Source organism: Biomphalaria glabrata, chromosome 8, assembly GCF_947242115.1.
Source record: "Biomphalaria glabrata chromosome 8, xgBioGlab47.1, whole genome shotgun sequence".
NCBI lineage: Eukaryota > Metazoa > Mollusca > Gastropoda > Planorbidae > Biomphalaria > Biomphalaria glabrata.
Window position 1 is genome coordinate 34,133,159 of NC_074718.1, and position 17,551 is coordinate 34,150,709.

The 17,551-nt window shown below is 34.5% G+C and overlaps 1 protein-coding gene across 3 annotated transcripts in view; it reads left to right on the forward strand.

Moving 5' to 3' along the window:
- LOC106056802 (TBC1 domain family member 4-like) overlaps nt 1-17,551 on the forward strand; it is a 117,337-nt gene that overhangs the window by 17,458 nt on the left and 82,328 nt on the right. For all 3 annotated transcript variants that reach the window (XM_056037122.1, XM_056037121.1, XM_013213655.2), the window contains exons 3-10: nt 1,191-1,337; nt 3,737-3,877; nt 4,259-4,942; nt 5,432-5,521; nt 9,125-9,296; nt 11,667-11,758; nt 11,869-11,997; nt 13,332-13,424. In XM_056037122.1, coding sequence (XP_055893097.1) covers nt 1,191-1,337; nt 3,737-3,877; nt 4,259-4,942; nt 5,432-5,521; nt 9,125-9,296; nt 11,667-11,758; nt 11,869-11,997; nt 13,332-13,424 — 1,548 coding nt within the window. The remainder of the gene's footprint in view (nt 1-1,190; nt 1,338-3,736; nt 3,878-4,258; nt 4,943-5,431; nt 5,522-9,124; nt 9,297-11,666; nt 11,759-11,868; nt 11,998-13,331; nt 13,425-17,551) is intronic.

Genomic DNA, 17,551 nt, shown 5'->3' on the forward strand with positions numbered 1-17,551 from the left:
GACCATTGATCGATTTCGAAATGCAAAACTTGCATTTAAAAATATATGTTAAAACATTTAAAACCAAAGGGATAAAAAAAAAGGAGGGGGGGGGGGAGGCTAACGGAGGATTTGAAACTCTTACCTGTCTTTTTTTTTTAAGTTCTAAACAGTTTTCATCAGTAGCCTAATAGCTGGTGTCTTCCCTCTGTAATCTTTGTATGAGATCATTGTAGTATAGGAAGTCTCTTTCAATGTTACAGTTGAGATCTTGAAATATTTCATTGGTTCCATTACCCTAGGTCTTTTCAATAAAATTACTATTAAAACTCATTTATTAGGTTGAAGCCTTGGAAAGTCTATTTATCTAGATTGTTGAATGCAAACATTTATCTAGATTGTTGAATGCAAACAAAATAAACACAACAAATGAAGTTTTTTTCCTTGATTTTGTTTTATTAATTTCATATGTTTCAACTATTCCTTCAGAAATAAAAAAATATATATTATTTCCTAGTTCAAATCTTATGTAAGGGGCATGGTTGTGACCATAGTTCTGAATTGCTCTAGTTTTCAATGCTATCTTGTTCAATCTGTTTTGTGGACATGTCGGGGGAGAAGGTTTCCATGCTGCCCTTTGAAACACAAACACCACTCTTTAGTTGGAGTAGATCCCAATTTAAAATTTCTGGATTTGAAAGCATGCCCCCTTGTTAGTTAGCTTAGCTGTTTATGCCACTGAACCACACATTTCAGTCACTCTTTGCACTGCGATGACTGTGCTTTGAGAGATGTAACCATTGACATCATAACCCTATGACATATTTCAATTGGACCTAATGTCAAAATAAAACAAACAATAACTTAAAAAAATTATTTTGTATAAATTTATCTTTTTCTAACTCTGCCTAGCAGTGCTTTTTTTTTGGAATGATACGCAGCAACTTTTTCAATGTGGGGAAAAAATATTATTTTTCTTGCATTTTAACTTATTAATCTATTAATAGTTAAAAGTTAGGCGAAAAAAAAAAGCACTGCTGCCTAGTAAAGTTTATATCATATATAACATAACCCTAAATTTAAACAATATAATTTCTTAAAGTACTATACTTTTTAAAACAATTGTTTATGGTGTTTGTTTTAAATGTTAGATGCTATTTTTTTTTAAATGTATATACCCTGTAACATATTTGGTTTTAAAATTTGAACAGATACCAAAGATATTCAATGCTATCAGAGTTGCCACTAAAGATGCCACGGTGATCAAGCCTACAGACACTCCTCCTGCTGGTGGTGGAGCCCAGGCTGAGCCAGGCTTTGACTGGGAGGGGGGTGAACAGTCCAGATCTCTCTTTGAGGTTTGTTATTTAGTTGTCTAACATTACAAAACTCTGTTAAATACAAAGACATTTCCTAAGGTGATGTACAGGAAAGGTCTCTGGGATGACTTTTTGATTACTCTTAAGAGGATTGGTAGGTCAGATGCTACTGCCACAACTCAATAACTTCCTTGGAGCTACAATAACAGAGAAAAAAAAAAAAGTTACAAAGATACTTTGTGAAAGGGAGGTGAATAGGCAGGTTTCAATATTTTCAGTATCAATATCAGAAGCTATGAACTGCAAACTATTAACAACCACAACCCTATCTTCGCTATTACAAAAGGAAAAGACAAGCATGTGTTACTGACTCATTACCACAGCATACATACTAAATGTCATCTGAAACAAAAGCAAACACTTTATTTAAAATATAAGTAGCATTTATAACAAAACAATTAATTTAGTAATACAAATATTTTTCATAACATTATTTAGAAAACAAAATATACAAAACAATCACCTTCTCTTTTTAAGTGAAGAGTAGTATTAATATTATATTTTTAAGAAAACAATGCTCTTATACTGCACCAGAACTTTGAAACATCTAAAAATATCATAATATCGGATTTTCAATAACTTTCTTAGTTTTTGCTATCTTAACAGGACAGACCACACAAAACTAATAGTGGCTTTGTCCCTTTTGGAGGCTTCTATAAAGAGTGGAAGGCCAAAATGTCAGCATAAAGGAATAGACTTTTTTACCTAACTTTGATTAGAGCAAAAACACATAGAAATGTAAAGTAAAGTGGACTATGTAATATACGCTAATGTAATAATGTCCCACAAAATAATACATATGAGGCACAGGACATAATAGAAATAACTTTAATAAGTTTTTTTCCTCAGTAAGTTTTTGTTTTTATGATTGCTTAATGTAGTATGTACATGTACACTTTTGTCATATATCAAGATGTCGTTAGTCTTTTACTATGAAAAATCTAAGCCAATGTTTATCTTGAAATGTGTTTACCTTTCACCAATTAATGTGGCTTTAGACTGCATGGGAAATCTTTTATTTGAGTCTATCTTTACATACTTAATCTATTCTGTAAGCCCACATTTTGTATCAACATCCTGTTGTGAACACCTCAGCCAAGGAACTCAAACATTCTGATTAACAATTTTTATTGGCTTTTTGATCATAATAAAAAAAATCGAATTCAGGAATATTTTACAGAAAATTGATTTTGAGATCCTATTATTTAAATTTAAATAAGAAAATGAAATTCTGTTTGATCCATTGGGCCATTTATAGTGATTAGCACCTTATTATGCAGCAGAGTTAAGAAGAAATGCATTCATAGAGAACAATAATCTAGTAAATTGTAACATTAGAAGCATAGAAATATTTCTCTCTAACACTCTGTTGTTAGCACAATTATAGTGTTATATAGTTGCATTAACTTGTGGATTAAAAACAACCAACCATAACCTCATTAATTACTTTAATAACTTGCTTTTATAGCGAGTAAAACGAATGCTCCTACTAATTTATTGTTTAAGCGAACAAAAGTTTCCCTCAGCAGTCTATGTATGAGGTATAGGATGCAAATCTCAAATTTCTGTGTCTAATGTCTAACAAGGGGTTTCATATGGCCAGAACATTGACTAATCACCAATTCAAAGTCCCAGCCTTCACTGAGACAGAAATGCAAAACTTCATCGTTTAGAAGCCAAGCACCCACCACTAAGAAAACTCTTAATATAAAAAAAAGTTATTGAATGAGATAATGATCCTTGCAACTGGAAACATAAACTTCAGCTAAATTAAACTTATTAGGATCACAGCTCATCCTGAAAAGTGTTTTACTTGGCTTGTGTTAACAAATATTTTTGGCTAGTGTCAACAAACATTTATCTTCTCAATGTTTATGCATGTGATTGCCATGTGACATCATTAGCCTGTTTTTACTAATAGTCTGCTAACAATAGACTTTGGTTATTAATGTGATTAATACATCTACCTGGTAAGCCTAATGACTTTTTCAAATTTGGTCATGGCCAGTCTTGGTATAGTGTCAGTTATTTTCTCTTATTGCAAAAATTGCTTCAAAGAAACATAACAGGTTAGTATGTCCCATGCTTCCCGCCCCAGTAGAAAAAAAAAATAAAAAAAATTAACAATTAATGGAAAAACATGATTTCAAAAGCAGTTTTCCTTAATAATGTCAAAAAAGGTTAGGAATTTTTATTTTTTTTTTTTTTTTGCAACATATTTATATTGGAAAATGTTCATTATCTTTTTAGTTTCATACAAGGTCAATAAATATAGTGCCAAGTCAGTAAATAATTTATAAATTTATATAATATATTTAATATTTATATTTTAAATGTTTTATTGTTTATTATTAAATTTTTTTTCATTGCTCTATTAGGTGAAATACATGGGCCGAGCCAAGGTGGCCAGTAAGCGCGTGACAGCTGAATATATCGACTGTTTAGCAGAGAAAATGATTGCCAGAGAGGAAGATCTGCTGATGAAAAGACTGGAAGAGAGAGAGGAGAAAATAAAACAGGTTTGAAAAGCGATAGAAACATTCTAATTGTTTTTTTTTTTAAAGATATTTTACTTGCCCATGTTTAGAAGTAATGATATTTAAATATATGAGTAATAAGCTTTTTTACACCAAAATTATTACCTTTAGATGATATCATTTTTTTACTTAATTAAGTATTCAGCATATAAGTAAATTTATATACAAGTTGAATTTTTTTAAGGATTTTAAGCTTAATATTTTTTTTTTTTACATTAAAATTTCTCTTAATAAATATTAAACAACTGCAAATAAAGTACTTAGCATTATATTATTATTTTTTTGGGGAAACTGAATAGTTTTGTGTGAATATGTATGATGAACAGGGTATTTCTACATTTTATTTTTACTTTTTCCGAGCAGGAAGAACAAAAGCGTAGTCGCCATGCCAGTGATACAAGTTCTCAATCTTTGCCAGACAGTTTGGAGTCTGATGTATTTGTAGACAACCAACTGGCTCAGCAGAAATCAGCTTTGCATGTGACTTCTGCCAAGAGTGAGAATACTTTGTCTAGCCAAGCTGCTGTAAAAAAAGGTGCTTCCAGTGTAGAGCCAGTCTCTATTTCACCTTCATCTCAAATGCTGAACAGTATAAATGAGAACCCTCAATTTCTGAAAACAGCATCAACCTCAGACAGTGATTCTAGCAGAGAAAATCTCAACTCTTCGTTTGAGCATTCCTTGCTACCAGTATCATTGAGCTCCAGTCCAAGGCTTCTCCATACAACTTCTATAGCAAGCGATCCCCTGGGGGTGATACCTACTGTTGTTGAGACTGTTAAACCTGAACCTACTTCTGCATCACCCCTTAAGAGTGATCTTCTGCGAAGAAGGCATTCATCTCACAGGGAGGAAGGAAATATTTATTACGTTTCTGAGAGGTTCCGCAGGGCCAGTGGTGACTCTGCTGATAGCATAAGCATAACCTATGAGCCAAGCCGTGTGATGGTACTGCAGATCAGTCACCAAGACATTTCTCTGATAAGCCTAGATAAGAAAGTGTCCATTCTAGAATGCAAGTTTCAGGACATCTCTTCAATTTCTCAGGTTTGGAGTTCATCTTTGCCTTTCATGTGCAATTCTTGTACACTTTGATGCCTTTTATTTCCATGACAAGATGTGAAGTTTAATTAAAAATTATCATTTAGCGTGTACCAAGAAGTTTTTTACTTTTTACATAAGTAATTGATTTCATTAGGGTACAGACAATGATAAGTCAGGCTTGCATTTCTCTGGAAGAGATATAAGTTTATAGTGTTTAGTGGTATGAGATGATAAACAATAGGGTCTTCAACGCCATATTCAGATCTTATTGTTGCTAGAAACATTGTGGGTAATTAACAACCGTTGAGATGTTATGGCAGATAGTTATTATGCTGGTTTTCAATATTCTCATTAAAAGCTTGTCCCTAACCCTAACCCTGTATTAATATCTCTAAAAACTTTTTCTACTTGATCAAAATTTAGCATTCAACTGTTGATTTGGTTCTTAATGATCTTTAAATACATTCTTCTTACCTATATTCCCAACTATAGGGTAAGATAAAACAGGACATGTTTGGTGTAGTGGCTAGAGATGGCTCTGTCTTCATATGCTACATCTTAAAGTGTCTCTCTGACTCAGTGGTAAGTAGGCTGCAACTCTCAGCTTTAAATACAAGTGGAAAAGTGACATTTGAATTTAACATTTCTCAGCCAACTCAAGGGAAATTATGTTCATTGTGTTAGTATCATAACAACCTCACTGTATGCTGACCTTTGAAATTAATGAATTCCAATTTATCTAACCAATAGTCCTCTGTATCAGAAATAAAGCTTCACCATTATAAAAAAAAACAAAAAAAAAAACTGTGGTCTTGATAAAAATATACTGTGAAAAAAAGTTTCTAATTATTTGAAATTTTAAAAAAGGCATATAAAAAATATATCTTGATCAGTGGCGTAGCTAGGGTGGGGGAGGAGGGGGGAGAATTTGAAGATCCCCCAGGGCCCCCACTTTAGAGGGGCCCCCAAATGAGTGTCCGAAATTTGTTTTTAAATAAATCAAATATTACGTCACTGTCATATAATCTTGCGTTTCACGTTGTTATATAAGTCAGTGACCCTGTTGCATGTATTCCACACAGAGTATTAACCCTTTCCATGCGGGGTTACTCTCAATTTCAAGCAGTAGCACTGACTAGTGCCGTGTTAGTCTCAGGAAGTAACTTGGTATATAGGGTAGTTTATTTCATCATCCTTAACATTTAAGAAGAAACCTGATAAGAGCACTGAAAACAAAGGAGACCATGAACGTGTCTAAGAAAAGTTTCACTATTCAGATGATTCATACAAAGACACTGCAGTCGAAGAAGTGAAAATTTCTCTTGATGAGAGAAGTAATGCTGAAGACAGTCCAGGGAAATGCCTTTTACTACAGTCAGAGAAAACATCTGAAGTAAGTGATGATGAGTCAAGTGACGGTCTTCCTAAATCACTTTCTCCAGAAGTGGAAGAAGCTGTAATTAAGTACAAAGACTTCGGATATATCCAGCCTGGAATTTTATCTTAGGAACTGCAAGAAAAGATTGTGTTAAAGGGTAACTTATTTTTCCTAAACGAAAATGAACAGTATTTGTTCCCAGTAGGGTTTACCCAAAATGAATCACGAAGTTTGACATCATTTTTCACTAGAAAGCTTCGAACAGGAAAAATTGCAACCAATCTTGGCTCCTCTTCTCTCCACATTTAGGATGTCTATTTTGTTTTGCATGTGTACTGTTTTCTGAGGCAACCTGGAGTTGGTTTCACAAAATGGAAGAAACCCGAGAGACAGAAAAAACATGAAGTATGAGTCCACCACAGACAAACTCTTTTGAAGAAGAAGTTGAAGAAGAAACTCTTAATGCAGAACCAGATGAACTGTCACATATGTTTCATGCGCATATTTAGAAAAATCAGGAGTATTGGAAAGATATTCTGAAACTTGTAACAGCAGCTATTAAGTGCTTAGCAAACACAAACTCAAGCTGACATGGTCACAACGAAAAACTGAATTCACCCAATCCTGGGAACTTCCTAGCATCTTTGAAATTTCTTGCAGAATTTGAGGAAGTTACGAAACACCACTTACATAGAATTGAATATGGGAAGGCACATTATTTGTCACCAGAAATTCAAAATGAGTTTATTAACTTGATGGACAATAAAGTTAGGGAATCAATTGCTGGGACAGTCAAGCAAGTTTGTTACTTTTCTCTGATGCTTGATTCCACCCCAGACGTTTCTCATCAAGAACAGGTATCTCTAATAGTTTGTTACTTGGATGTTGATAATTTCAAAATAAGAGTCATTCATTGGTTACTTTAAAATTTTGAAACCTGATGGACAACATTATGAAGAACTTAATCTGAAAACTCTTAAAGACATTGGGCTGGACTTTGATCTGCACAGAGGTCATAGCTATGGTAACGCAACCATATGTCTAGCCTGCAGAAACATTTCTTAGACATAAATCCAAAGGCAACATTTCTGAACTGTGATAATCACTCTCTCAACATGGCAGCTCTTCATTCTGCTGAGATAGATGCAGCAATAGTCACCTTTTATGGAACTGTACATGAATTGTTCCAACTTTTTTTCAAATTCACCCCAGAGATGGGCCAAACTGAAAGAAGCTGGAGCCTGGAGTTTAAGAAAAGAGAGTAATACAAGGTTGTTCGCAAGAGAAGAAGTTACGTTGGCAGTTTCCTTGCATCTCGACAAAATCATCAAGCTTTTGGAAAAACTTTTTGAAACAGTAACTGAAAGAATGGACACTAGAAGCAGTGCACAGAAGCTTCTTCATGTAGTGGAAAATTATGAATTTTTGGCTTATCTGGAATTCTGGTCAAATCATCTGCAACCAATTAATATAGTTCAGAAGAAACTACAAACGTCTGGACCACATCTAAGGAAGTTGCTGAAGAAATTAATACCCTTTCATGCTTTCTGCAAAATGATGAGAAATGGACAAAACTGATCACCTAATCCATCGAAAAAGCAAAAGAAGGTAGTGAATACTATGGACTTCATTTGGAGTTGAAGGACAGATTCCAAAGGCTGGAAAAAATGTGGACACCTTTAGGTTTCTTCTTGAACCAAGACACCTCTTGGAGTCTATGGATGATGACACGCTGATGAGAAACTGTGATACTTTTTCCTGTTTGACTGTTTAATGAAATACAAGCAAATCGCTTGTTCAATTATGTCATTGATGCACGAGCACTTTTTCATCAACAAACCATTGCCACAATCACCAATTGACATATTGAGGAAGCTGGCTTCTTATGGTAATGATGTGTGCCCAAATCTTGCAACCTCCATCCGAATACTGCTAACTCAGGCCACTTCCATTACGTCATGTGAAATCATTCTCAAAGCTCAAGTAAATCAAAAACTATCTCAAGATCCTAATGACGCAAGAAAGGCTTAGCAGCATGGCTTTAATGTCACTGGAGTCACAAATACTAGACAGTATCGATGTAGATGATGCCTTTGCTACACAGAAAGCACGACGTGAAGCTATTTGAATATGAATAAAAATGACGGTATTATTCATTAAAGATTTTTAATGATTATCTTTTGTTAATTTTACTGATATACTGTATCAATTTGAATGTAGGCTTATATATTTATTAAGTATATTATCTAATGTCATGATGTCGAATGTCAAAATGCAAGGAGCCCCCAAAGAGGTCAATCCCCCCAGGCCCCCAAATCCCTATCTACGCCCCTGCACATGATATTTTCTCATATAGTTCTTTCTTACCCTTATGCTCCTGGTATATAAAACATATCAAGTTATTCATAAAAAAATGATATTTGATTATATATGTTAATATTAGACATATGATTTAATATAAATAACTGCTTCTCTTAGAAAACCCTAGATAAATTTATTGCATTTCATTATTCTCTAAAAGTATTCTTTTTAAAGATTTGGCTAAGTTATATGAGGTTTAATGTCTAGTTTTAAAACTAGGATTATATTTACATGATCTACAAGGATTCTAGCAACAAATTCCAGTCTAGATTAAAAGCTACTTAGGTTTAGAGTTAGTTTTTGTATTGGAGTTAAAGTTTACTGTCATGACTCTGTTTAGGTTTATTCTTACTATCAGAGTGTCATTATATTTAGATATACTTTATAGCCTTTTTAATTTTGTGATGATTTAATACAAAGAAGCTCCTCCATTTATATGAATTCAGGTGACTGAGATCATGAGCACTTTACAGACTGCCTTCACTGTAGCCTACAGCAAGAAATCGGCTGCTGCAACATGCAACAACAACAATGCTGCTGGTGCAGCTTCCAGTACCACCCAGGTCTGCACTATGTGTCCACTACACCAGCTCCATAGGATAAGCCAAGAATTAAGCAGTGAGTATATCAGCTGTAAACTAGTTTTTACAGACTGATACTATTTTTGAGGTTAAAGACGTGAGATGGTTTGATGGTGGTGTGTTTTCAGATAGAGTTACCATAAAATAATGTAGTGTAAAAATGCATTGACACCACAACATATTGAGAAGCTTGAGATGTCTTGCAGAAAAGAAAGGAGACAACTCATTTTTGTGTAAAAGAAAGGAGACAACTCATTTTTGTGTAAACAAAAAAAAATACTTCTTTAAAAAAGACAATACCTTCTATATATAATGTATAGAGCGATTATTTTTCTCTTAATTATCAATGAATGTTAGATTTGTTAAAATTGAACATTTTGTTACCCACCCCATATACCCCGCCCTCCCAGAGAAAAAAAATCCTGGTTAGGGGAATGTATAAATCTACCAGACCTGAAAATATATTAATGGTAGCCCTTTAGATCTAGACTGACAAGGTGGTCATTAATTTATAACATTTTTAAATGAATAGGGCCTAAATGTGGAAATACTCAAAGACGTAGAGTCTGTTCTAGATAAAGATTTTCTAGTTCTCTAGCCAAATTTAAATCATTTTCTTTTTTATACTTTGAAAAATTATAATGGTCAAACTAAGAGTTTTCCCAGTGTGGCCAACAAGCTTGTAACTCTTTACCCAATAGTATACATAAACTGTCCAATTTCTAGGACAATCGTTAGAGCATAGGTGTAACTTGAATAGAGGTATTGTAATAAGTATGGAGACAAGGTATAGATTTGAATAAACTGCAAAGTTCTCTCCCTTATTTATGTTAGTGTGTGTATATATTAGTATATAATTTAATCTCCTAATTTGGGGTCAGTGTTTCATTTCAAAATTTGAAACAAATGTTTGTATGCTAAAAACAGTAACAAAAACTTGCAGCTTCTTTTTTTAGTGTGCGAGTTTGTTTGCTTGTTATGACTTATACCTAATTACAGTCAACTCCAGTTAATTGGCCTAATTGGAATGTAATTATTTTGGACCTAATAACAAACTGATCCAATTACAAATGTTCATGTGTTGTGTTTTAAGGTTGATTTGGTATTTTAGGGTTTGATCTAGATAGACATTTGGTTTTGATTGTATGTGGAGTAGAAAGGAACACGGTCATTTCATTAACTCTGATATTTGTACGATTTTTAAAGTGGATAACTAATTGGTTTAGAACTGTTTTTTTATTTAATTATTACTAAACTGTCTTAACATGCCTTGTGTTTAAGACATTGTCATCTGTCGTCACTGAGAAGTACATTGAAGCCCAATTCATAAAGCGCTGGTTGTGAGTGTGTATGTGTTTCATGTGTGAATGTTGTTCATATTTGCATCTATTATTGTTATTGAGGGGGTCAATTGTAGTGAAACGGAATTTCCATTTGTTTGGACCAATATAAATTATCTTATCTTTCTTATATTGTTGAACAGCATTATATTAGTAAAAGAGGGTCAGAGAGCTCAAACAGAAGTAACACATTCAAAAAGTGTTTTTTTCAATTGTGTTTATCTGTGTGCTTTGTGGTCTTGTTGACATTTCTGTCCCCAACTCTTGGCATTTTAAAACGCAAAAGAAAAGAACCCTTCTGTCTGTAAGAAAGAGATGCCCTGGAAAACTTCCACTTGCTATGTCTCCACATAGCTTGTGAGAATTAGCACTAGAGGATGAAAAGTGAATGCAACCTTATGATGACGTAATTGGAACTGCTACTAAAATCATAAAATTAGATAATATGGCCACATCCTACGATTTTGTTTTACAGAAAGAAAGAATGGAAACACCAAATCAGTGGAAGAAATCTTAAGACTAGAACTAAGCAGAGGAATCAGAGGGCATCAGTAAACAGAAAGTTCCAATAGTCCAACACATACAATATTTAATGTACATTAGGCTCCATTGGCACAACAGATAAATGGAAATAGTCTAGTTACAGATTTCTATATTGGTCCATCAGATTATGGAACTAGTATAGTGAAGACTTTTAAAATGAAAAACATATTTGATTGACTTAAATATATCAATAATTACCTTAGTGTAATATTCTTTTGTTAATGAATTAAAGTAACACTGTCGAGAAACCTAAAACAAGGCTTTATTAAGCTAGAATGACACACGAACTGACAAAAGATATTCATACAATAACACACTTAATTAATATTGTGAACACATTCTCATGACATTACACAAACATAAACAAGTATCAATATTTCACCACATGTTCAAATTCACAATTTGAATGAAAATTCAAGCTTATGCAAAGGTCCATCTGGAAATGAAAACATAATGTCATAGAGAGATAAAAACTCTGCATGACTTTAAAATCTATAATTTCTTCAATCAAATTTTATTGTCAGGTATGTCACCACAGACTGGTTATGATTATCTAGTCAAGAAGATGAAAAACTTGATGGACAAAGATTACAATGATATATTCCATCAACTTGAAGTGAGTTTCTTTTTTTTATTATATACATAGTCTTTATTCAAATTATTGTTCTCTTTATGTAATAAATGTGTCATTTTGCTAAAAAAACTAATTTTCTTCATTCAATTCAGGCTGAAGAGACTGAGAGTTTAGAGGAGTCCATTGAAGTCTTGATGATTGGTTTAAGACAGCTGTGTGAGAGGAAGCAGAAAGAACATACACACATCTCAGCAGAAGGTCATAAGCAAGCTTCCACAGAGGTGAGTCTCAAGTTTACAGTTGAAATGATCTCAGCTGCTTTGGATTTTTTCATGATTTCATGCTACTCTTGAGAACCAGCAAGAGATAAACTGGCTACTGTAAGCTTCTACTGTTAAATAATAATTTGAAGCACATTTAGAAGAAAATTAATACCAATAATGGCAATGTCTTTGATTCTGAAGGTTAAGGATGAGTCCAGTGTTTCACATGGCTATACCAACCTAGTTGAGACCTGCATATTTTTCTGCATTTCATGCAGAACAAAATCCTTATTGAAGACTTGCACAGTAGACGAATAAAAAATAATACATATAAATTAGATAAACTAAATATATATTACATATGTATAAAAACATTTGCAATGAAATCAAGGATGGGCTTGTGAAATAAATGAACTTGTTATGAGCTTCTGTTAATTGTATGCAAAAGTCAGACATCTTAGCAAACATCACAAAAAGCTAATAGCAATATTCTTATAATTATTTTTATTTGAAATAGATAATTTTAAAAACCCAACAGGTCTTAAAACTTTTTATTTAAAAAAAATTGTATTTGAAAATGTTTCTGAAACGTTCAAATACTTAGGAAGTATGGTACATTCTAAAAATGACATACTGTCAGCAAACCCATAATTGGTCTGTGGTGAACCAGTCTAGTGATAGAGTATAGTGTTGTGCATCTTTTTTGTTTTATCCAGCGCCAGAGTAGCAATAGGCAACAGAGCATTATATAACACTCGTCACATAGCCAAAGCAAAAGCATATCAAGAAAAACAAACAAAAAGAAAACCTATTTACTAAACCATCATAATGACCAGTAGCCATCTATGCAAGTGAAACCTGGACAGTGATAAAAACTGCTAAATACTTGGGAAAGGAAATCTTCTTAAAAATTGATTGTACCAAACAAGTTGCAACTGACTGGAAGGCGCTCACTAACTAAGAGGTAAACCAGTTCTATGAAGACCCCTCCATACTTATAGAAATAAAAAAAAAGGAACAGATTACCTTGGGCAGGACAAAAGAGCAGAAATAGTAAACTGTCCTAAACTAAAAGGCAGACCACAAACATAATGGCTTGATGATTTAGAGGCAGATCTACAACTCAAAGAGTTTGGATATGGCTGTAGTTCAACTGGGCTGGGTGGATGAAAATGTTTGCTTGTCTTACTAATAAAGTTGTAACCTAGCCAACTGTTCCTTGATCTCAAATACTTGGACTGGCTTATTTTCTTGCTTCACAATTTCATCTTGCATTTGTACTATTAAAGATACAAAAATGCTTTGCACATTTGTGTTACTAAATGTATAGCAAACTCTGCATGTCTCCACAGATTAATTTACTCGAGGAAAAGACCAAACTTTTTGAAGGGTTCAGGTCCAAGGCCAGGAAAAGTCTAACAACATCTTTTGAGACTCTCTTGAGGGTAAGTTCCAAAACACCATTATAAGTATTTGTACGCTGATGTATTTCTTTGTACTTGGGTCTGTCATATTGCCATGTACTGGTCTATTGAGTTAGAAAGTTTGAAGAAAGGAAAAACCAAATGTGATAGAATCATCGGAATTTTTAACTTTTTTTTTTTCATCAGAAAGCAGAATATTTTTCTGTGATGATTCATGATTTATAACTAGAATCATCTCCATCATTGGTTTCTGTGATATTTGTGTCTCTTTAGAATTCTTCTCAAAGACTGAGTAGGTTTATTAAGTCAATTTTCATACAATAATTTTATTTTCTTGAGTTGAAAAAGTATACATTTTAAAATTGTTTTAACTTAAAAGGAAATCATTGGTGGAATTTACTCTTTTATCTTTCCTTTTTTTCTTGTGCATACACATGCTCTTACCAAATCATGACTTCCTACTTTCGCTACTAGATCTAGATCTAGCTAAATGTGCTGGCCCTTCCTCTTTTTACATTCAAAACTAGCTTGGTATACATTAAAATCACTTGGACACAGACTGCCTTAAGCATCTTACAGTTTGTTCACTCTCCCCCCCCACACACACACAAAGCCCCCGTTTCCTCTTTTTACACATCTTGGAGGTCTCACCTCTCTGTCAATCGTGTGAGTCTTGTCTCCTGTCCTGGTGAGTACTTCAGTCCACCAAGTCCAGTCCCCTGCTATTGACTTGACTATTGACTGAGAGCAAAGGAGAATTGAGTCAACATGTGAGCCAACGTCTTTATTATTGCGAAAACTATTTTTGAAGATCTTCTAGAGTAGCTAGACCCTCTAAATAAGTCGCACTTTTTTTTCAGCCCTTTTGTTAAGAAAGGTTGCAGAATTAGACTATTTATAATTTAACATAGCAGGCGCTAATTCAAGCACTGCAATGGAGAACAATACACTAAAATAACATGCGAAATATAAAACATCCTTTAAAAAAAAAAAAAACACAAAGCTTATCTAAAGGAGCTCCGTCCTTAAAACTAAAGCAGCCAATAATGTACAAGTTATTTCCCTTATTTGATATCAAACAAAATAGTTAATTGCAAATATTTAATTGACAAATTGAGTATTTTTGTTTATTGATTCATATTTTGTTTGGTGCAATAAATAATTGTTTAAAGTATCAACTTGACCGGAGAATGCATGAGGAAGAAATAGCCTTAACAATTATTTAAGGTGATTAAACCCAACAAATTTATCCATATATGTGAATACTGAAATATTAGTTTCCCTTGTTGCCATTATTTGTTTAATGTGTAACTTTTTTTTTCATGTCTTGTCTATGTCAATAAATAATTATGCGAAGTTTCAGCTTAATCAGAGAAAGGGTGTGGGAAAAATAACGTGTAGACACTTTTTACTAGACAGTTTAAGTTATATAAGCTTTGTAATATACGATGTGACATTTGTAAAGGAATATGCTACTTTTTTTTTTTTGGGGGGGGGGGGGGGTTTATGGGAATCACATGTGTTTTTATAGATATATGAAAATAATAAGGCTTGTCTTCGAGCTTTTATGTTAAGGAGTACAGTATTTCACGTGCTACGCAGTCCTAGCTGTGATCTACATATTTTGCCACATTCAGCGCAGACATAATCCTTTTCTACCTTTGTCGGTATAAGTTCTCTTTCCGCTGTCTACCTCCGTCATCGGCAGTAGATTGATCTCCTTTGATCTCAAATGTGCATGCCGCGGCCTTTGTACTAAATCTTCAGCTTCCCTTTCGCAAGCAGCCTGCTGCCAGGCGCTTTCATGTATGTCAGTGAAAGCAAAGTGTCGGCCAAGCTGGTCTTTGAATCTTGTTTGGGGGTGGGGGCATTCACTTTTCAGCTCACAAAAAAGATTGCCTCATACCGGTACAGGAAAGTTTGTCTTTGGTATACAGTCGTCCCTCATACCGATACAGGAAAGTTTGCCTTTGGCATACAGTCGTACCTCATACCGGTACAGGAAAGTTTGCCTTTGGCATACAGTCGTCCCTCATACCGTACAGGAAAGTTTGCCTTTGGCATACAGTCGTCCCTCATACCGGTACAGGAAAGATTGCCTTTGGTATACAGTCGTCCCTCATACCGGTACAGGAAAGTTTGCCTTTGGCATACAGTCGTCCCTCATACCGGTACAGGAAAGATTGTCTTTGGCATACAGTTGCCTCTCATTTCCTCATACCTGTACATGATAAGTGCCCTGCCCAGCCTAGCTGTCGAAAAGTTAGCAGGTCCTTAATTTTGTCCTTGCCGACATCAGCAAGAGGATCATAGCGTAGTGAGAAAGCTAAAAGCATGAAATTGCGCTAAACAAAAGTAATTGGTAAATTTGCAACTGGGCAGATTTATTATTGTTAGTCTAGATCTATTATACATGTAATGACATGACTGATCCAAACTAATTGATACAATTAATCCTTGTAAAAGCTTTTTAAAAAAAAAAATTTCTTGTTCCAATATTTGGTTTCTCCATCTTTTGGTCATCGATATTTTTGTTTGAATTCCCAGGCTCTCGACTTTTAGGTTCTTCTTTTGATTGCGTGGTTCATAGTTTTGTTTTAGGTTATGTCAATAGAAAGGCATATGGAACACTCTCTAGAACACACGGTCAATGAACTGAAATAAAGCAAACAAATAAAGAACGCGAATTATTTCTATGACTTCTTTTCCTTCAAATAAATGGGACGAGAACCACCTGATTTTTGTTGTTTTGTTATTTGTCTGTCTGTGTGTACAGGGAAGGCAGTTGGGGGCCGTCGGTGGTAAACACATTAGCATAAATGTGTTTGTTTTTAATCATGAAAATCCCTGATTTCATTTTTTTGTAACATTAACTTGTGTTTGTTTTTTTTTTGTTTTTGTTTTTTCGTATTTTATTTCCATTACATCTAGGTTGACGTTTCTCTGAGCATGTCTGTTAATGGTCTAGCAGCCTCCATAGGACTAACGAGATCTATCAAGCGTGCCGTGATTCTGTAGCGTAATGAAATGCACTTTCGCACCAAAACTATTTCATTCATCTTTCTTAAAGCTGTTAACTTGTTGGTTGGGGTTCCAACTTCAAACTGCGACACATAGACTCAGTGACGTAGCCAGGGATTTGGGCCCCCCCCCCCTGCATTTTGACATTTAGATCATGACATGAGATAACGGCGTAATATTTAATGTAAAAACAAATTTCGGACACTCATTTGGGAGACCCATTAAGTGGGATTTTCAAATTTGGACCCCCCCCCTCCCTCCACCCTAGCTACGCCACTGCATAGAATACTAAAATTAAAATGATTATTCCTGCTGCTGCGAATATGACCTCTGATAAGCCAGATAAACATGTCTCGTTAGTTTTAATCTCCCCCCCCCCCTTTTTTTTTCCATCAACCTTTTAGCAGCACTTCTGAAGTAAACCTTAAGTTATCGATCCGGCCTCTCCCATTCGCTTCAATATATACCCATCTTCTTGTCGCCCACGCATAGAATCTCTATTCTTGTTCTTTCTGGGGCCTTCACATTCGGCCATGTCAAATCTACATCTGAAAATAAATATTGAATATGCCAGAACAGCAAGGAAAAAAAAAAGTCCAAACTGTCCGACAGAAATATGACATCTCTTGTTATTCTGCTGTTTCTATTAATTATCTTTCTCCGCTCTCGCCCACGCGTGTTTCATTACTTACTGCCTGTCTATTCAGTGCCAGACAATTTAGATGTTTCATTTCTCGTTAATAAAGCCAATGTAGAGGTTTAGTTCCTGCCAGGGAATGTTTTTCTATGTACAGTAATTATTGTATTGTTAATTATTATTTAGCATTGCAACCCCCCGCACCTTCCCCCCCCCCACCCCTCCCTCGTTTCGTTCGTTGTTTTATGAGTTGAATGCATGCATATTCTCTGTGTTCACTCCTTTAATACAGTGTTTCACAAACTGTGTTCCACGGGACCTGAATAGGTGTTCCAAGAACTGCTGGAATAATTAACTAGTAGGCCACAACGTGAAGTAAATAAGCAAAGTGTTCCTCTAAATATTCAGAATGTGCGAAGTGTTCCTCTAAATATTCAGAATGTGCGAAGTGTTCCTCTAAATATTCAGAATGTGCGAAGTGTTCCTCTAA